Genomic DNA, 21,970 nt, shown 5'->3' with positions numbered 1-21,970 from the left:
TGAGAAAAACGCATCCCTCACAGCTTTAACCATGAATACAAACTGCGTAAATAGTTGCATTTACGCAGTTTAAACAAAGTTCCTTTGTACATACTGCATAAATATGTTGATTTATTGTTTTAGTACAAGTTCCTTTGTTTAAAGAAGCAACAATGCCATTTTCAATGTTTATTTACCACCAAGAACTTTGTTTTTATGCTTGTATACTACCCAGTAGTGAGAAATTAGGTTCTTGTCTGCATAATAATGCAAAAGGCAGCGGGTCAGCACTGGCAGTGCTAGCTCTCAAAAATTAAAACATGCCGCTCAACTCTTTTCCAGTACACCATGCTTTATTCAAACGTGTTCGGCTATCTTGCCTTCATCGGGGTGAAAGTGCCAGCTCTCTCAGCATTAATTGAAAACACTGAGCACGGTGTACAAAAAAGGCTCTGAGACGGGCAAAAAAAACATAGTAAGTGAGAAAATGCACTGAACACATCCTAACATCCATTCTACACAAGGAAGGCACTCTAACACAGACTGGCGCTGATACGTCTGCCTGGCCCGGTGATGCTGGCGAAGAGTGATAGCACAAAGGGCCTGATTACTAAACCCCTCTGTGGTCTGAAATAACCATCTAGAATTTAATCATGACAAGATAAAGAGGTTTGGGATGATGAGGTCACGATGACACAGGTCTGATCTGATGAGGTGATGTCATATTTAAGAGTGTTTTACGATTCACTGTGACCTTAACTAGGCCGATAATGCCGTCTGGGGACACCTACACCGGCTGCTAAAGGTCTTGTAAAAAGGAGATGGTCTTCTAAAGTCTGCCGAGTACAGTGATCATAGCACAGCTCTAGCCTCATAGTTCCAAAGTTATTAATATTAAATAATTTCCCCTGTCATGTAATTATGTCCAACCTAGCAAAAAGGTGTACAATAAGATAATGAAAAGAGTCCCATCAGCAGCCTACTGCTCTCCTGAAGGGCTTTTGGGCATGCTCATCTTCTCCTAATGGCAGTAAAAGGTTAAGAGATGTGGAGCGTTAACTTTCAGCTTGTTTTCTAGTGATGGTCAACCAATGGTTTTTTTTCTTGAGATTGACTCATACTAAAATTGATTCATTGCCTTTTTCAAAGGGCATGGCTTGTCCCTCAACATATTCAGAAAGAGCAGTGTAATTATTCATGAGTATAAAAACACAAATGCAAAAGGTGCGCCACATCAGTTCAAAACCGGCCCACAGATATATAATGTCTTCCATAATATTGTTTAACACAGACTTCCTTTGGTTCTGGCTTACACGCCAAAAAGGTTGGAAGGATGATCTTGTCCTTTTTTGATGTCAGCTGTGGTGATGACATGTGTGGCAACAGACTATTTCACACCTCAAAAGAGCTGAGTGCCAATATATTCAAGTCAGTGTTCAACAGCACCGGAGGCCGAGCGGAGCTGACAGTGCAGGATGACGAATACCCCGACTACACAACATACCATTTGCTGAGCTACATTTGCTCTTTCTGCTGATGTAGTTAGTGAACTGTGAATTTAATTCCATTCCGGGGACAAACATCTGATCCACATAAAGGCTCACTGACTTGCTCTCAGCATCGAAAATAAACTTGTGTGGCGTTGACCGATAAGAGCGAGAGCTCACTGACAGACTGAGCGTGATTTGTTGAAGTGAAGAGTTGTTGCTAATGAAAATGGGCTTCTATAATGTTTCACAATTCAGCAAGGCTCCCCACCATCACAGACAGCCGAAGCTCTGACGATGCAGGACTTTAGGGTAAACAACTCCAGAATTAGGCTCATTACATTTATGTAGCGGTGTGCGCCAGAGCCCAAAACTAATAGGTACTAATCTGTTATATTTTATGGATTTGCCTTGCCACTCTTAACTGCTTAAAGTGCACATAACTTTCAACATTTGACTTGTTCTGACAGTCAGAGCACTTAATACTCTTCCAAACATTACAATTTGTAGAGCAATTACTCTCCCTGAGTAACCTTCAATGCTAGAAAACAACATTGGCATTACAGTCCTTTCACAGAAAATGATTACTGCAGTGCCAATTATTTTGAGTTGAATTCCACTCAACCGTGTGTGACACATTCAACAGTCAACGAGCTCACCTTGCTTACGGACATCCTCAACAGCAGCAATGAGCTCCTCCTTGAGGTCATGGCTGTCTTTGGCGATCTGTTCACCCTTTTCCAAAAAGTTATGGGTAGCCTGCTCAACAGACACGGCGAGGACATGGGCCTTCTTGGAGCGCCCTTTCTTCTTACTGGATGGCCCTTTGTTGCTGGTGTTCACCAGGGTAGTCACCTGGGCAGAGAGGAGAGGTCATTACAGTTGGTTGAGTAACATTAACAGCATGTAAAAAATGGGGACACGGGGGGTGCTTTTGCAACAGTGACTGTGGAATCCTGGCAACCGGACATTGTGGAGATCAGCCACTGACACGAAGAGCAAAAGTAAAATGATAGGACAAACAATTAAACTGGAAAATTAAACGACACCAGGTATATATTCTATTTATTAATGAACTGATCCCACGTTTTCAGTCCCGATAGAGATACGTGGAATTTAGGTATCGGCCGAGTGTTAAATTAATAATATACACAGTAAATTCACTTAGCCTACCGGACAGGCAACAGAGGAGCAGCGATCATTGCTGCCTGTTAATAATGTATTAAAGGGTGGGAATATTTCCACTTTTATGGCGGTAACACATTTGAGGCACACAATTGCATATGTCTGTCTGAGGCCAGTAAGGATTCACACGGACAGAATCGCTCATTACACACTCCAGTCAAGTTTTGCAAGGATCAGCCAGACAGCAGGCGAGCTTGCACAATTGTTTGATATAATTAGTTTATGGAATATAGCAAATGGACTTCACTCTAAAAAGTTGCTAAGAGCAAAGTTATGTCATGTCTGAGCTGCATTACTGAAGGTCTTCTAGACTAGAATAACAACTTTAATGATGTATGTCCTTGGCTCCGGATGGAGCCAGGAATAGTAGGGATGACACACAACCTTCCTATAGTCTTTTGAGACTATTTTGACAACAAAGTAATTCATTATGTATTAACATTATTATCTTTTAAATCTGTATTCAAAGCCGCCCTGACAACTAACTTTGATACATCTGTTTACCATCAGCTCATCTGCTCAGCATCACCTAACACAGCTGAACGAGTGTTCATTATGAAGTGCACTGGTGTGTTTATTTCAATCTAAGTTTGTTGAATCAATAACTCATCATTATATTTACACATGAAAGCGTACACACACACCGCGACACAGACGCCCTCCACCTCGCACACAGACACACAAGCATCCATATGCTGGCTGACCACACAAAAGCCTCGATGCACCACCACCGACAAACAAATAGACTCCCCGTTCTTTCAAGTTCCACCTCACAGACCACAAAGAGAATTCTTGTGATTGTTGTTCAGCAAGTAAATCAACAGCACACAAAGTGTCTGGGCTGATTCAATGGCAGCTTGTGATGCACACATGTGATTTCTTCTGTGGAGATCATTGTGTAAGATTTAGGGGGATCTCTCAGCAGAAATGGAATATAATATCAATAACTATATTTGAATTAGTGAAAGTGAGAATCCTTGTGTTTATTGTCTGGTTCTGGAGAGGGCCTTTTGGGTGTTTACATTATCTGAAGGCCACTGTAGTTCTCCAATTCGCTTGGAAAGGAAGCGTGAGCGAAGGAAGGATTTCAGTTGGTTGCAATCTGCAACGCCACCACTAGATGCCACTAAATCATGTATACTTCTCCTTTAGCTACGATATTCCAATAGCTAGTTTTTGGACCACCTTATGACAAGTTGATAGTTATGAAGCCACTATAAAAATAAAAATAAATAACTACTGGCTAAATAGTTGGTGAAATAATTGTCATGTCAAGTGCCATCGTACGATTTTTTTGATTTGATTAATTTATACATATCAAAATATATAACTATATGCACCAATTCATACACAGATACATGTTTTTTGTGGGTCATTGAGGACAACATAATAAAGTTAAATTATTTCTTGGTGGTCCTCTTTCGAGAGAGTCTAAGATGACTAAGGTACCCGAACAGTGATAGGTTACATATAAAACAACATCTTTCCATATGAGGGAAATAATAATATCAACACACTAGCTGTGTGCATAAGTTAATTACATAACAACCCATTTTCCACCTATTTACATCCATAAATATAATATTAAACACGTACACAGAGTGGGCCCCTCACCAGGCGACTCCACACTCCAACAAAGCGGCCGTGCATCTTTCAGTATGGACACTTCATTAGGCTCACCCAGAGTCCTCTACGCACACATACCCTGCATTTATGCAGGCATGCGTACAATGCATGAATACATACATATACCCACATTCAATTTGGGGCTGCTTCTTTACCATGTAGTACAGGGGTTGTCAACGTGAGGCTGTATTAAAACTGAGACTGTTTCAGGGTTTACTTATTCAACAAAATTGGGCCTGGTAATAACTGTGTGTCCCATAATTCCTCCACCAAGGGCTGCTTCTCACGCAGTATTTAACACATATTTTAGCCACAATCTGAGTGTCACCGACTGTAATACTGAGCTCCAAGAATATACTCAACCTTACTTTAGAAGCAAATAATATAGATTTAATTTTCCCAAGGTGCAAAGACAATTCCTTTTCAGTCAGTTACCGATGTTTTTCAATTCATGCAAGCATATTTTATGTCATGGAGGTATAATAGAAATAGTAAGGACCTTGAACCCTGTAGCACACATAATACTTTACTCTTTCTAAAAAGCCATGCTGTTGTTTTCCACAAGTAATAGGTAGCCATTCAAAGAGAAGAAAGGAAACACAGTTGTCCAAGTAACTAGCAAGGAATAAGAAAAGCATAGCTTCAATACGCCACTGAACAATTAAATACGTGTTTACCTGCGAGTTTGGATGTTTAATGTGATTTCATCAATGATCACTTTGTGTTTTAGAAAGTCCAATTGAGGTTCATTGTTTAGAAAGGTAGACTAGGGAGGCATCCAACTTCATTACGGCGTCAATAAAAAAAAATAAAAATAATAATAATTAAATTAGTTTGGCAATGTTGCATGGTGGCAATAACATCTTGTTGAGATGAGTGGTCGTCCCGTAACCACAAGGTACCCAGTTCGATCCTCGCTCTCCCCATAGTTGCATGTTGAAGTGTCCTTGAGCAAGACACTGAACCCCCAGTTGCTCCCGGGGTGCTTCACTGCATCCCATTGCTCCTTAATAACTAAGGATGGGTTAAATGCAGAGAAGAATTTCCCCACAGGGATAAATAAAAGTGTACATTTCTTTCTTTCTTTAATGTTTGCAGTGCACCTGGCCCTTTAAAATGGCATTATATTAATTAGCCATGTTTCAATCAAGCAGAGCAATAATTTCAGCTAATGACATCCATAAGTTGGCTGCCCATACCACTGCACAGTAGATCAACTGCCAGCAGCTCGCAACAGATACAATGGATTAGAGGCGGCACTGTAAATATGTCTGTAGTCTTGCACACACATCTGTAACCTTGGTGTCATCTTTGATCTAACCCTCTCCTTTGAACGCTGCGTCAAGCACATCACAAAAATGTCATCTTAAAAACATCGCCCGTCCACGCCCCTCCCTCTCCTCTTCAGCCTTCTCCATTGCTGCCCCCTCCCTCTGGAACTCTCTCCTCAGCATCTCAGACATTCTCCGTCGTTCGCCACTTTCAAAAAAGCACTTAACACTTTTATTTAAATCTTGCTTTTAATCTGTGATGCTTGTTAACTATGTTTTGGTTTTGTCTCCTAGGTATGTAATCCATCTTGTTTATATTAGTATTGCTTCTGTTGTTTTTACCATGTAAAGTGCCTTGAATATCTTGTAAATCGCTATACAAATAAAATGGATTATTATTATTATTATTATGTAGTCATGGGGATGAAAAATGTGTCATTTGATCATGTATACTGTTTGCAATTGCTTCATGTTAAGAGTTCGGTGTCAGTTTACTAGCTAGCTCACTGGATGTATAACCTGACATGTATAACCCAACATGGGAAGGGATTTTCAAATTATAAAATGTATCAGTTTATTAATAATTGTTTAAATAGTAAGGGCTAGTAGTGAGATGAATTGTAGATTTTCTCATTGGTCTTGGCTGAACCTAACTTCAACGTCTACATCATAACTTTTGCAAGCGAGAATGAGAACATACTGATTTATGGGTCTGCGTGATTCAAATGCACTTCAAATGCTCATTTATTCATCAACACAGGGCTGGCCTGTGGAGTACACAGGGATACGGCATGTGCCATGTCGCTTTCCACAGGGATCGAATCAGTAAAGTCAAAGCTTGTTGACGCTTTGTTCTGCAACACTAACTCAAAAAAGCTTGATGTATATTTAATTATGCTGCAATAACCTCACAGCATGCACTGAGGCAGATTTAATTTATCTACCTTCATACAGATTTAACTGGGCTATTTTTATGAAATCTAGCTGTGTCTGCACGCAGATGCCTCGCTGCATGTGCTAAGAATGAGCTGAAAAGAAATAGAGTGGAAACGGCTGCAAACTGATACGAACATGTATTATGGGTCTCTGTCACAGCAGGCATTTTGGCATAGCAGAGGTGGTAATAATAATAATAATAACAATGGCAACATGGTATTTAATTTTCCCAATCAGCAATGACCATGTGACCCAAATGCACAATACCAGGACCCTAAAATGTGTCGACCCTCGTATACTGCAAGGTAATATTGCATCTTAAATGAGTGTCTTTACTTTTTAAAGACAGGTGATTTGAAAGGATGTCGTACACGTAAGCTGCATTGAAGAGGCTGCTGTGTACTCCCATAAAACATTTGAAGGACCTACATAAACGGAGAGCGGAGTTTACAATGATTAGATGAAACTTGGAGATCAGATTTAACAAACATCCCTGGGACAAACTCTTTTTTTTGACTGTGGTTGCTGAGGAATCATATGACAAATAGCCTGGCTGCTTGACTTGTGGAACCTGCTGACAGGCATTAAGTTCATAGTTGGCCTATCAAGAAAACAGTGAAAGTATGTATTTCAGATTGTGCTGTTAGTAAACAGGGTGCAAGATTGTGATTACCTGACATATTTATCATAAAACCTAAATCTCCCCTCTATAGGCACATGTTCACGGAGTGAAAATGTGTCACAAAATGGTCACAAATATGAATTACATGAACTACAAATTAAAAATAGGGTTTACAAATTGTGTACAATAATTTGTGCGTAATTTGGGGAGACACATTTCGGCTCCGGCAAGCTGTTTTAACATTCGAAGCTCGACTGGTTATGTTCTGCAGATTTCTTAACTCCAGACATGTTGCCATTTTAGGATAGAGCAGTAAAGGATCCAACCTGTTCTCTCATATAGCCACTGGGCCTCTGGTAGCACGGTGTAGTCAAATGATAAATAGTGGCATAAAGCTATGTTGTGCGTGTCAAGACTTTAACAGAAAAAGTAAACCTTTTAAAATACCTCTTGCAGCTCAAAATAAGAACTGAAGACACAAACTAATCCAAACAGATCCCGGGGGGAAGAGGTATTTAAAGAAAAAAAAGTTTGCAAAAGAGATGAACATCTTCCGTCGCAAACTAAAAACACATCTTTTTCTACTATACCTTGAAATAGGGAAGGTAGCGCCGGAGTAGCACTTTTAGTGGCACTTAAACGGCTCTTACTGATAGCACTTTGTAGTTTAACTTTATTGAAGAAATTGTTACTTTCTCGATTTTTTGTTGTTCTGAGTTTGTACTCATGGTTTAATGCACTTATTGTAAGCTAAATGACATGTATTTAATGTAATGAAGTGGGCTATAGTCATTGTTGCCTAGTTTATCCAAATGTGGGCCTAACTAAATAAATTCAGCTCTTTTCTGGTCAGATGGTAATTGGCCCTGGGCCAGCCAATTTATTGTGTGTATTAGCAGCACTAGCTTGGACTTTATGGAAGACCACATTGTGGTTTTTTTTCCATATACAGCCACAAGTTATGTCATTTCTCAGACGTACCCCCGACCGCTCGAACACCCCAAAGTTTACTTGTAGACTACGTCATAGACAGGCCAATAGGCTATAAAACTGTTATTGAGCTGGAAGCTTAGACCTAAGTTCTCTTGGATATTTGGAGAAGCGTTAAATTCTTTGGTGTTCCATTATCAACACCCAGCAATGTTGAAAAGCAAAGGAAGCATGGTAGCTTCAAACGGACCGTTACAGACTAATGAGAGTGTACATCAGCTGTATCTGGTCACGTGAAATGGTATGTGTTAATCTGACTGAAGGCAGTGATTCCTGGGAATGAGTGGACTGACTTGTCTCTATTACTTAAGCCAATTATGTAATTGGCTTAAGTAATGCTTTACTAAGCATATACAAACGTCTGCCAGCAAGCAGAATCTGTATGATAGCATAAAGACTGAAACATAGAACTCGGCTCTCTCTTAGAGATGTACATGGCGGATGGAACAAGAGTTCAAAGGATAAGGAAACTTCTTCCCTTATGATGCAGTATAACATAATTAATTCTTAGCCAACTAAAGAACGGAAAGTCTCGCATGGCTGTCTGCTGCCTGATGAGTGGAGTAGAGGAGAAACACAACATTTTGGCTCATTATGTTGTTATGTGCTGAGCCACAGGGGTCCGACACAGTATTACCACTAAATGGTGCTTCGAAATAGGGTTTTCCTGTTGTAAGTTCTCAAAGGGACAGATTTAACACAATAAGTATGCAAAAAAACAATGCTTATGCTGATGTGATTTCTAACATTAATTGCACAATTCTCCTATCCCATGTATACCAAGGTTTTCTGGAGAAAGCAGTGTGATAGATAGGGCACAGTGGAAATGTAAATGAGTTTTTGAGTCCTTGTGAAATCATCATAGTAACGTAATGTACATGAAAAACGTAATTATAATGTCTGTTTATCCTTTCTTGTAAGTCTGTTTCAATATGAATGCTATTATCTCTGTGGTGATGATAAATGAGATACAGTATGTGTGATGAATTCATTTGCAACACTACTTGTGCCACGAATAGTGCAGCCGTGTGTACTGGCGTTGCACAAGGTTGGCCACTCTGGCGCCGTACAGTAGGTATGTAAGTGGCATATATTCATAATCAAACAGCTCATTAAGGATGCATTTACATTCATCTATAAACTACATAATTGGATATTGGGCTCATGCATATGCACACAATCACGCATTGAGTGAGATGTATGAGAGTAGCTTTATAGATGTAATGAAAGGTGTTTGCACTCACATTTCTGGATTTGTGCAGTTTTAGTTTGAATACATCTGGCCCAGGCGCTGTCTTGCATTAGCACTATCGCACTTGCCAAACGTGATACAAAGTAAACTGTACTTGTTCCATAAAACATGTACATGTACAGTATAATAGTTTTACCAGTGAGGTCTCAGGCCATGAGTGCAGAGATTCACAGGGATCAGGCTGACAGTCCACGGAAAGAGTAATCATTACAAACAAAATATCAATAAAAACTGGCAGCTGAACTGATTCAGCACTTGTCATATTGACACGGCAAATATTGCACGAAACTGTTACAGACGAATACTATAAGTGTGGATAACAGGCTATTCCTGGGTCAGTACTCTCCTCTAAGAATATTACTAAATGTCCCCAAAGATTGAATGTGTAAGGAAGAACCGGCACACACACACACACACACACACACACACACACAGAGAGCAACGACCACAGACACAAATCAAGACACGGTCACTGGGCATAAAAGACACAAGACCACGAATGCGCAATGAGATCAAATCCACAAAACATAAACTACCAAACACATTTTTGCACAGGGCCTAAGGAAGAAATTACATTGACACAGATTTGCTCGTATTTTCATTAGCAACACATTATTATTATTATTATTGTATTATTATTCCATATCAGCTACAGATCAGCTATGGAACACTCACTGCTAATGCAATACTGTAAATTCTTCAAACACATGGTGGAGAATTAAGCTTAGCTGGATTCTTATAGTTTGTGGCACCATGTTTTTAGCGGTTTCCCACCCTGAAACCAACCATGTCCAACTCAATTTCTTTCTCACACCTTCTTTCATCATCAGCAGTCATGCCTCTGCCAGAATTCATTGATTTAGCCCCAACTTTGTAATACCGTTCAAGTATGCAGGATGTTACCCTGCGACTCAGATATGGAAGCTCACTGCTGATTGGATAACACATATTTGCACGTCACTGGACACTGAAATATTGTGCTGGAATGATTAATAAAATTCCCCGCTAACAACAAACAGTATTAAGTTGTCACCCTAGCCTTCGCATGCAGACTTTTGTATTCATTTATCTAAAATGGACATGCGCTGTAAATAATGTATTGGCCAACAAGTCGCTCTCTATCTAGCGATGAGATATCAAAGCATTTCCAACATTCAGGCTCAGATAGGAAACAGTTAACAGGTAATACATACTGTAAGTGATTATTCTGCAGCAGTGGTGAGGCTAACCTTTACTTCAGGCCAAAGGAGTTGTTGTGCCTTGCCCTCCCATTTTATTGCTGATCAATAGTATTAAATGGCATGCAGCCTTTCCTCTCCAGAGCACTGGCCAGTGGACTGTCCACTCAGTAGTAAATCCTTGTGGCTCTGCGTAGCCATTCAATTTTCCGCCTTCAGCCTCTGAGACTTCCATCCAACGGATGAGTGATGCACCATAACTGTTGGACATTGAGGAAGGACATGTTCATGTGTGTGCACATGTAGCCGACTGCATACATAATGCAAACCCATACACAGCTCCTGAGAGATTATGTTAACCTTTGCCCCCCTCCCACAGTTAGTGATATACATAACTTTCCCTGTTAAATAATTGATGATGCCGTTTATGTCCATGTCTAAAGTGCATAATTTGTGAAAAAGCTCAGGGGACAAACACAAGAGGGGGTCCTCTACAATGTTTCCAAGTGGGTGAATAAATAAATACAGAAACCTGTTTACACAGTGGGAATAACACACACTATATACAGATCAAGAAATAAAATACAAACAGCACACACACTTGCATTACACATTCACATGTGAGGAAAAACATGCAAATATACTGCATATCTACTCCTTAACTGTGCTGAAAAAACAGATCTTAGATTGTTTACACTGAAGGCTGAGCTCACTCTTCATTATACCCTGTTATTTAAAATATCTTTTGATGTTAACAAGTGCTGAAGTGCAAAGCAGTGAGGATTAGCAAGCATTTAGATTAGAACCTGAATGGGTTACTGGGTGGCAAAGAGGAAGGGTTTTAGCACGAAGTGTCACATTGCAGGGGTGTCAAGCTCTGACATGCAGCGTGTTTCACCTCATGAAACCTCCTGGAAGTATACTCAGTTTTAAAGCCTAGAAATGAATGGTGGAGGGGAACAGAGCCGCACAATGATGGATAGGAAGAAAAACAGATGAATAATACAACGTGGCGTTGGTTTTCAAATATGTGCATCTTTTTAGGTGTATTTGTCCTATATGTTCACTGCATTGTCAGGTTTATCTAACTACCTGTAATTCTGTTGAACTTTTTATCATTTTACACTGATATACTGACCGATTTTCTACACCACAAGAATACATTAGGCCTCAATCTGACTTTACCTTAAGTTATGAGCACTCATTGAATAGAGGAGAAGAGGAGCCAGTGGTTTTATCTGCATCTGCATTAGTGGTTCACACAAGGTCAACTTGGGAGAAAAGAACTCACGCATTGCACGACAGTGCAACAGCTTTTTTGCCTTCCCATAATATGTGCTCATTAGTAACCCTCGCAGCCCATGTTCCTATACTCTGTTTGATCCTCCCACTCCTTCATTATCATTCTCACCACAGATGTCTTTTTGCTCTCCTTGAGCTTACTAAATTAATTTCTGAGGCATGACAAGACCTTTTTTCATACACAGTTGATCTGCAGAGCGGGTCAATACAATATACCAGGTGCACATGCCTTACAACACTTGATGTAAGGACACTTTTGCACCCATTTGAAAATCATTACACAAAAAGCGTAATCTAGTAGCCAATCTCTGGGTGGAGCACATTGTTCTTTGGAAAGAACAACTGGTTTGGTTGCCAAAAAATAACTAAATATACCATTCACCTAGTGTGTGTGAAAAAGAAAAAAGCGTCAATCATTAGTCCTTTGGAAACTAATCTTGAGAAAACTTCAGCACAAGAGTGATTTCAAAATCATTGTGCGACGCCAGCCAATTAGAACATGTCAGCAACGATGAAATGTAATTTTAAATCAAAGTTTTTACCTCTACTAAAAATATGAATATAAGAAATGACTGAATATCAGTGTTAACAAAAAACAAAAAACAAAAAACAGCAATGAGTCCTTATTTAACTAAGGCTTCATTTTGGCATGACATGCCTTGAGGTTTCACGTAATATTCACAACAAATGGCAGAATATATGCCATCCGATATGCTGTTCACTTCAAAGACACGCCACATAAAAGCTTACTAAAATCTCATTCTGAAATGGCTTCAAGCGTGAGATGTGGTCACAATGACGAGCGTCAAAGAAATTATTGTAGCAATCCACAGAAAACACGTCTTGAAGGAAAGTGTGAGAATATAATAGCGGTTTGAGGTTTGGATGAGATGATACAGTGGTAGCATCAGAGGACATGTATACCGACAGTGTGGTCTGCACAACAGCTTTCCAAACGGCAGGCTACCTCGGGTGAACTAACAAAGGGGCCTGCAACTCTACTTGGCATCCTCTGCATGTGATCACTACCATGCACTCTCTCTCACTCTCACCTTCATTTCCTCTCTACAACTCAACAAGCCTTTCACATTGAGCAATCCATCCAAATGTGTCAGTCAACATTGTCCTCCCAAAGGAAACCTCTGTCTCCTTCTGACATTCACTTCTGTCAAGGAAGTCAAATGGTTTGTGACAACTTTCACCGTACTGTATACTCTCCGATGTCCTTTTAAAACAGAGGAGCCCAAACCCAATTTTGCCAACCACACATGGGTAGAGGATAACAATTGATCAAATTAGACCCCACCAGGTATTACAGTCATGCTGACTTTAGCCCTGGCTCACAATAAGACTGGCATCCAATCACTGCATCCCCCAAAAAATGAGTTTCAGCGGAGCATGACGATGCCTTTGCCAAGTGTGGCAGCGGGGTGTGGTTAGGCTCAGCTGCAGAGAGGAGGGAGCGGGGGTGTGGTTCAGGGACCGGTGCCGTGATGTGTAACCCGCCTCAGCTGGGGTCAATTGAATGTTTGTCTCTCCAATATAAAAGCAGGTAGTAGCTGGAGAATGGGAGGAAGAGCGGGGAGCAGACGCTGACCGAGCCCCACGTGGGCTGTAACCACACCCCCGATCCCTCCCCTCTGCAGCTGAGCCTAACCACACCCCGCTGCCACACCAAGCAACCATCACTGCTGCCATGATCACTGTAAAGTCAGTTATCACCAGACCCTCATACTTTAAATCTAACAGCCCGTAGTTTATTAGCACTGCTCTTTTATAATTTGACTGTTTTTGCAATGGTGCTTAGAAAAGGGCAACTTTTTTGCCAAAAGTATGCATATTACCAAATTCAAATACGTAAAGATAGGAACACTGATTGGATATTTGATTGGCAGCGCAGTTAGGGTGCATTTCACCCTTTGCGGGTGCTTTTAGAATTACAGTTTCTAATCAATCCTTTTGTGATTTCATACCTCAGAATGGACTTACATATGGACTTACCAATACATATGTTACATGACAGCCAGCTAATTATTGGTGATGTCTGTATGCCACAAAACCATTAGAAAAGCACAGATAAGTATTTGTAGAATAGAGTCTAATCCATTCATACAAGTGCAAGAACTGAAAGCACATTGACCAACTTGTGTGCAAACTATATCTCTTCATATTGATGGAATTAGATTTCCAGGGTTAATTTTAATAATTTAGTTAAAGTAGTGCAAAGATGAAATATTCACCACATCAAATTAAAGTAAGTAATGGGTTCAATCAATGCAACCAAACTATGCATCTTCCTACAGAAGTACTGAACAACGGTATACAGTGAAGCACAGCAAGGGTTTTACAGTGAACACTAACTCTGCCTGTAAGAAAATACAAAACTCAGCAAAGTGAGACAAAACTGGAAAGAGAGCCGTAGACCGAAGTAGTTTAGCAGTTGAGCTCAGCAAATAAATTATTCATGGTAATTGGCTTGTTTTGTGGTATTTTCTGTTCTGTAAAATAATAAGACAGTTAACCCTGTTTTATAGGTCATATGGGAAGAATGTGGCTGTTAGGAGGAAAGTAAAACTAAAAGTATTTAAAACTGCAAATAAATTTAAAAAATGGAGTAGAGAAACAACAAGCAGGAAGTCATTTTTGACTATTAAGCCTCATTTAGATTGAATCTGTGATGATCTTGCTCCCAGCCAAATATGCAGACACTCAGCATCTCAGATTATCTGTCTGCTTCTTCCCCTTTCATCCTCTTCCTCCCCGTCTCTCTCTCTTACACACATACGACAGAGCAAGAAGGCAAGACCACTGCTGGCTCACCGTCAGAGTCATTTGAAGATCCCAAAGAGATCCGTTTTGTTTCACCCATAGATCCGCTCAGCATCTTCCCAGTGTGGCATTATGTCACTGAGGTATACATCCAGAGCCCTACGACAGCATAGAAGGTAAGTGTGTGTTTATGTTGGTTCACCAAGTGTCTGATGGGGCAAAACTGTATAGATGGTGATGGTGGTGGTGAGTAAATGTATCCTATTGTACCCTATTTCAATTGTTCCATGACAACATGGCCTGTCCTGGTTAACAGACTGCCAGACATTACACGGCACACAGTACTGACCTTGGACTCTCCTCAGCTGCTCCCATTGCTCCCGTGCATTACACAGGAAGTATTCAATAATGAATAAAGAAACATTCTTTCTCCCTCTCTTTCTAACTCATTTATTAAGAAAAAGTGCTTGTTTAATGGTAAACTATAAAAAGAAGTTTGCTGAAAATTGCAGCCTAGAGAGCTGCTAACTGAAAAGAGATGAAGTGAAAAAAACACTATAATATATACACTTTTTAGATCAAATAAATTCAGCTAATTTAAAGTAAGAACAAAAAAGGGTTTATGAGGACATGAATGATTAATCTAAACATTTCAATCCTTCCCAAATTCTGTTCACAAAGTTTGTTTTACAAGCAAATACAAACATGTATCAAACTGAAGAGTCAAAGGAATGCTTATGTGTTTTAAAGTCTAGTCCATAAAGATTGTAAATGTGTGAGTGCGCCGGCTTTTGCTTTGTCTTTAAAATAAGAAAAGAAAGAAATGATTCCCTTTTGTCCCTGATGATGAAAGCAAAATGCGTTTCTAAGGCAATCTGTCCTGATGTGGTATATTTTCTATGATAGAATAGCAAAGCGAAAGTGGACAACCAGCATCTGTGCATGGCTACTTTCTGAATCCCCACAGAATCCTGGGGCGAGACATATGCTGACGGAGCAAGCTGTCAAGAGATAAAGCCCGAAGACAGAAGAAAGTATGTTTCACAAGATCCAGTACTGACCCTGAGGCACTGGAAGAGGTAAAGACAAGCGAACAGGGGCACTCTGCATGATGACACAGCTGTCATCTTTATCACCATCCTCTGTAAAGTAGTACAATACTTACTTGTGCCACCTTTCTCAGGAGGAAATCAGTTTAAATGCATTGTACACGCACCACATACTACGCAATCTTTGTTGTGTGTGTCCTTTATAAAAGGTCTAAGACATTCTCACAACATGAGCCTATTTTTGAGGAGGGATAAAATATCTCCCCCACAGATCTGTTTTGTTCAACAAACATGTTTTGGTTAAGAGCATGAGTCAGACTTCAGTTGTAGTAATCTGTGAGATGTCCCACCATCTGCAGTGTACAACTGTGTGTGTATGTGTGTGTTACTTGACATTTCTGTAAAGAAAGCAGAGTGAAGGGGTGACAGAGCATAGTTTAACGAGTTTGCCTACTCGAAACATGTAGTGATTTATTGTAAAATAAATATAGGCTTCTCTAAATAACTAAAAGTGTAAAACCATGCCTATCCCTGACTGACAGTACATCCAAGACCAAGGTCATACTTTATTATATCTAAATATGTATAACTGCAATAAAAGTTGTCTCTCCGATAACTCAGTTAAACAAAACCACGAGTTACTTTGTTTTTCCCTCAGAAGCGAGATGCTGTAGCCAACAAGCTGTTGCCAAATACCTAAAACTATTAATACTCTCCAACCTTTGAGAAAGACTGTTTGTTTAAATAAACATAACATAAATGTGGTTTGAATAAAAACTCTGAAAGCATCCCTTCTTGCATCCAAAAAGTGTCAGTTTGAGGTCCAGACTTCCTCCTTTTCCGCTAGCTTAATGGATTATGACAGTGATGCAGCATGAAGCCTTAATCCCCCTGCCGCCGTCGTCTCGCCTTCCTTTATGTTAAGCCCCTTCACTTGTGTGTGTATGTGTGTGTCAGGTGCCAACCAATGCTAGGAGCCATACAAAAACAAAAGGTGATGAAACATCCACTGCTGACAGCCAACTATACCCTCCAGGTGCCCTACTAGCCCATTACTGGGCTTTGAAGTCAATATGCCAAGGAAAAATAGCTGTCAATTTAATAACCAAGAAAACCAAAAGAAATAAGGATATACCCACACAGTGCCATGTTGCTGTGTCTCCCAAACAATACTAAACAATGTGACAAGCAGCAACACAGACAGCTCCTTCCTCATGGTACATTATGTTGTCTGTTAATAAACTATGTTTGTCAATGTGACTTCTTGTCTGTTCACGTCAGAATCAGATGAATGAATCCATGTTATGTGTCAAAGTCAACCATGGGAAATAGAAGCATTATCAACAGAGACCATAAGTAGGACATTATTTGATAGCTTTCTCTGGCCCAGCTACTGGACAGACAGGGCAGCAGAAAGGCTCATCTCTGCATCCCATGGAAGCAGAATGCTATGTCAACGACCAAATATTGTGGAAACCCCATTCAGGAGGTGGAATTATGGCGGAGAGATCAAGTGGTAAATCTACTTCTTTTGTGGTACTCATATCATGTTTTAACCCAGTATAAAAGCTTACACTTTTTCTGTGGCTTTACCAGCTATAAGAGGCTAATAAAGATGATAGGACTGCGGTATATAAAATACTAAACCTAAAATGTAAAATCTGCCTAAGTCAACACAGTTGGATTTGAAGACGGTTAAAGATAGTGTACTAACACCAACAATGGCACTTTTAAAATGTAAAACATAGTATGGCAAGACTCTCCTTAGTTAAATTCAAAACAATAGTTTTTTTTATAAGCGTCATAATCATAATCTCTAAAACAAATCAAAATGGTATGCACATCACAATAAGAAAGAACTCAATTAATAAACCTAAAATGTGGAAAAGACTACCTTAGCTCCTGCATCTGACTGAACAGCCTCAAAGCAAAATTACCTTTGACAGAAATGAGTCTGCATACAACTACCTCTTGGTCAGTGCCTCTAGGCGACTGATGATGGATGACCCACCGCGCTTTCAACTAACTCAAATGTAAACCAATCTGCGTCATATAAAGAGCCAAATAGTCCATACAGGATGGGCAGAAGAGGTGGTTGATGGGTCAAACAAACACAGAACTTGGTCGAGGAGACAGCAGTAGACATGGGTGTTTTTCAAAGTCTAGAATGCGTCCATGGTAGAACGGGTATTAAAAGCAGCGTCCTTTGGAGGCAAGGCAAGACTCCTCCACAGCACACATTGTTGTAGAATAAAACACAATAGTATTGATGTTGCATTCCTCAAAACAATATACACATGTCCCTATCATTATTTATAGACATGCAAAACATACAAGTAATGTTCTCCTCGAAGCCACAAGACTTGAGAAATTGAAAAAAAACAGCCAATTATTCGCCAATTGTAAAGAACACTTCTTTCAAACTAGACCGAAACAAAACAAAGCTCATCAATAACATCTTGGTTCGCTCTTTCCCCTGTTTGAACAATCACCAACTCTGGTTTGGTCCAAAATAAACCCCCAAAATCACACCGTCGGACGGGAAAAGAAGCAGTCGTTACGCTCTCCTCAAACCATTTTACGTCGCTGATTGTAAAACACACTTCATTCAAACTCGAGAGAAACAAAATTAAAGTTAGCAGAGTTTGTCGCCCACATTGGTTTGGTCAAAACAAAGCTTTAATTCACAGAGTGAGGTGTGAATATGCTAGCTCTACCCAGCTGTCTCTCTTTGCTGTTGCTGGCCTCAGTGCTATTAATAGCTATCTGAACGAGTCCATCGCAAAATTTGGAATGCACTTCTAAATTAGGCCTTTTAAATCTAATATGAGTAAAGATTTAGCACAAGTTGTTGCCTCAACTGTTGTCAGATTTTGACAGACTGCGTAGTTGAAATAACCACAACAAATGTATTTGACAGATTGTGTTTTCAAATTGTTAAATTGTTTGGATAAATCCATGTACACACATATGCCAATAATTTTAAATTGCACGACAATATCTAAAAATGCTTTAATGTTCTCGTGATTTAACAACGGTTTCCTTGTCCAGTTTGTCTATACTCAGGCCTATAATGAAAAGTGTTGTATGTCTATTTCAGAGAATTACATGTAATATCACCTAAATGTTGGAATTACAATTTACTGACGAGACAGAAATGTCCGCCTGAAATATTGGAGGAAAGAATCATGGAACTAAATGTTTTCTTTAGAATTAATATGTCACTGTCATATGTACCTAAAGAGCCACAACAATGTATAAGATTATCCACTGGCTGTAAGTGAAGCTAGTTGTAGCGAAAGTTTGCCAAGTGCCGAAGTTCTGTCATTGTCTTCTCAGGTCATATCAAGTTTCCACTTTTTATAACTTTCCAACTTTGGCCAACTGTTTTCTGTTCAGTGCCCTCACATTTCCATATCAATGTAAATACAGTCTAGACTGTAGCAAATAAAAAGAGCCAAACGTATAGTATCCTTATTTTCCTCCACCTGCCTCTCAAGGCTACCTCCCTATATATCTTTCAAAAAAGATCTACCACCTGCAGTATAAAAATGTTTACTATATCAGAGGCATGCTGCCTTCATACGCAGTGATAAAGTAAGCCTCTCAGTGTTAGTAGTGATGGACTTGCCCAGTACTCCAGCAGAGGCGAGCGAAGCTGTTCAAGATAAATGAGCCTTCTATCTCAGGCAATGTCAAGGTGAGCCGGCGTGTCTGTCCTCCGAGGCAACCTATTCCATCCCAAAACACTGAATCATCCAGATTGACAGGAAAAACAATCACAGTGTCTTGTTCATAACTGAAAATGCTTCACACTTCCAGTTCAATTGCAGTAAAGATGAACGACCACAGTTGACTGGTGTACTGTAGCCATAAGTGTAGTGAATGCATTCTGCCACAATATCAGCATTTGAAGTGTTTTATAATTATTAAGCAGTACAGTAGATGATGAATCCTTATTTGTGTGGCTAAGTTTTTTATCGTGTGGCTAAATTGAACATCATTTTCAGAATAAAGCGGTCTCAAAAAATTCAACTATCATTGCTGCAAAAACAGAAAAATAGATTTTAATTAAGATAAATTAAGATGTCAAAGGGAATACACACTATTTTAAAAAGTGCTGTAATGGCAGCCGGGGTAGTGCTATAAACAGTAATTCATAATTTGAGAGACGAAGCTTGTCAGCTTTTTATCCTGCTAACATTAAGCAATTATCTATCTGTCACTTTGAAGGCCTCTCATGAGCGCAAACACTCGATGACAGACTACATGCAAGTCTGAATGGAAACCAACCGAGTATATTTTTCATGAGAGTTGTTTCAGATGTTGTATGCCAATGCGATTCAAACTGATGATGCCAATTGAAAAATGCGTGTTTATCAATAGTAGTTCATCGGAAATACAATTGCAGCAAATAAACCCAAAACTGAAACTCATGGGATGAGGAGATAGATGGCCATATAACTGAGAAATGATGAGAAATCTTATCAAATGAATGAGTGAAACACATTCTCAACGTTTGCTCTCATTCATCCATGTCTTCATGTGCTCTTATTGGTATTTGGATGATTTGCTATGAACTGAACTGTATGTAGGCACAACAAAAAGCTGTTTCAGCAAAAATAAAGCAATAATTATTTTTTTAAAGCCTAGTGTAATTTGCATTTAAGCATGACACACATCAGCACCAAATGCTGCAATTAACTGTTTTTGTTTTTGTTGTAAGTGATGCATGCCTGCACATATCTTAGCTCTATTAATATTTTTCTATGGTTGGCCTATGTTGGCTCATTTGACATTGATATGAACATTAAAACGCTGAAAAGATTGTATCCCCAAAAGCCTGCACCTCTGGGGTGTAGAGGATAGCATTTGTCAGTGTCGACAAACAAGGAAAGTAAAAAGCTCTGATGACTCAAAAGAACTACGCAACCCCAAAGGGGAGGTTTCTTTACTGATGACATATTAAAACAGAAGAATGGGCTCCCCTAAACAGCTTGCAAATACATTCTATTTCAGCAGAACAAGATACATTCCTACTGTATTAAAACTTGTTTAGGACCATGGACTTGAGTGTAAAGATTGGAGAGTTCCCACTTCTGAGTCAAATAGAATTATTTTGGAATAAGTGGATATATGAGGGTTTTGCGTGTAAATTAAGACAATCCTTGTTTCCTAAAAAGTTACAACAGGAGATTAAGGGTCTGTTTCTATTTATGCTGCAAAAGGTAAAGCTTACAACATTTTTTACAATCAATACTTCCAATACAATACATTCTCTAGGGGACCAAAGGTTGTGTTACGAGTAGCAGGCTGCAAATAAATGTAGCCTTTCCAAATCATATATCCACTACTGCCAGTAGATCGGCCGTTACCTGCAATGAAGCAGCTTTAGGAAGACATCCTAAACAATGGTGCCTCCTGATGAGGTTAGCATAGATGCTGCAATAGCATTAGTTATATCATAATTGGAGAGCATTTTTCATTATTGAAAGAAGGGCGAACAACGACACTAAAAGGCGTTTTTGCTCTTCTCACAAGATTGACGGATGGTTGATCTAATCAATACAGGTTGTAAAGTCACAGACTTTGTCACAATAGGCCAAAGTCCTGTTTAGCGGTATGTTCAGCTTGAGAAACCAAACAAAGTAATTGGCGAGAAGTCAAATTATTTGGCAGTAACAAAATGCAGTTTAGCTTATTTGCAACAAGTAATCCAGCAAAGGTGCCATCAGACGGTAATCCATTTGCTCTCGTACTGAACTGTAACAAGTGATATACGCCGTCATACATTGGGAGACTTAGTGATTGTGAACAAACCTTTAACAGTGTTAGAAACTATGAATTTGGATGTAGTTGTTGTCTTGTTGGCACCTATATTGTAAGACATCAATCCATTTGAGTGAGACAGTAGACTCCAGAGATTGTTTGAACTTCAACGCTTTAGCAACTATTTTTTTGTAACATTTGCATCAAGTGTTAACTGAACTACCTGTGTGACGAGGGGCTCCAGAAGCCTCTCCACAGTCAGGGTACGGATTTCAAGACTCTTGGGATCCCATTTCAACAGGATGGGGGAGGTGGCGGTCGTCATGGTCTCTGTTGGGAGCAAAAGCAGATCAACGGTTAAAGGAATGTTTGGTGTGGAAATATTGCACATTATACATGCCCGAGAGGGCTAGAGGTGCTCACACAGTTTGTAGAAAGTGTTCAGCTGTACCCAATCCTCAGCCTCAGTATTTCCACAAAATAAACTACTGGCTCAAAAACAAAGTTGTCATGGAGTTCCGGTAACTGTTGACAGTCGGCAAATCTTGTCTCTGC

General features: G+C 39.7%; 1 protein-coding gene across 4 annotated transcripts in view; it reads right to left on the bottom strand.

The window, feature by feature from the left end:
- Nucleotides 1-21,740, bottom strand: part of ctnna2 (catenin (cadherin-associated protein), alpha 2) — a 239,359-nt gene extending 217,619 nt beyond the window's left edge. For all 4 annotated transcript variants that reach the window (XM_034534786.1, XM_034534816.1, XM_034534796.1 and 1 more), the window contains exons 1-2: nt 21,639-21,740; nt 2,126-2,321 (exon numbers count right to left, since the gene is read on the bottom strand). In XM_034534786.1, the coding sequence (XP_034390677.1) occupies nt 2,126-2,321; nt 21,639-21,740 (298 nt within the window). The remainder of the gene's footprint in view (nt 1-2,125; nt 2,322-21,638) is intronic.
- Nucleotides 21,741-21,970: the final 230 nt, after the last annotated feature.

Source organism: Cyclopterus lumpus, chromosome 1, assembly GCF_009769545.1.
Source record: "Cyclopterus lumpus isolate fCycLum1 chromosome 1, fCycLum1.pri, whole genome shotgun sequence".
Lineage (NCBI taxonomy): Eukaryota > Metazoa > Chordata > Actinopteri > Perciformes > Cyclopteridae > Cyclopterus > Cyclopterus lumpus.
The sequence above is the reverse complement of the archived record's forward strand: the minus strand, read 5'-3'. Positions and strand labels throughout refer to the sequence as shown.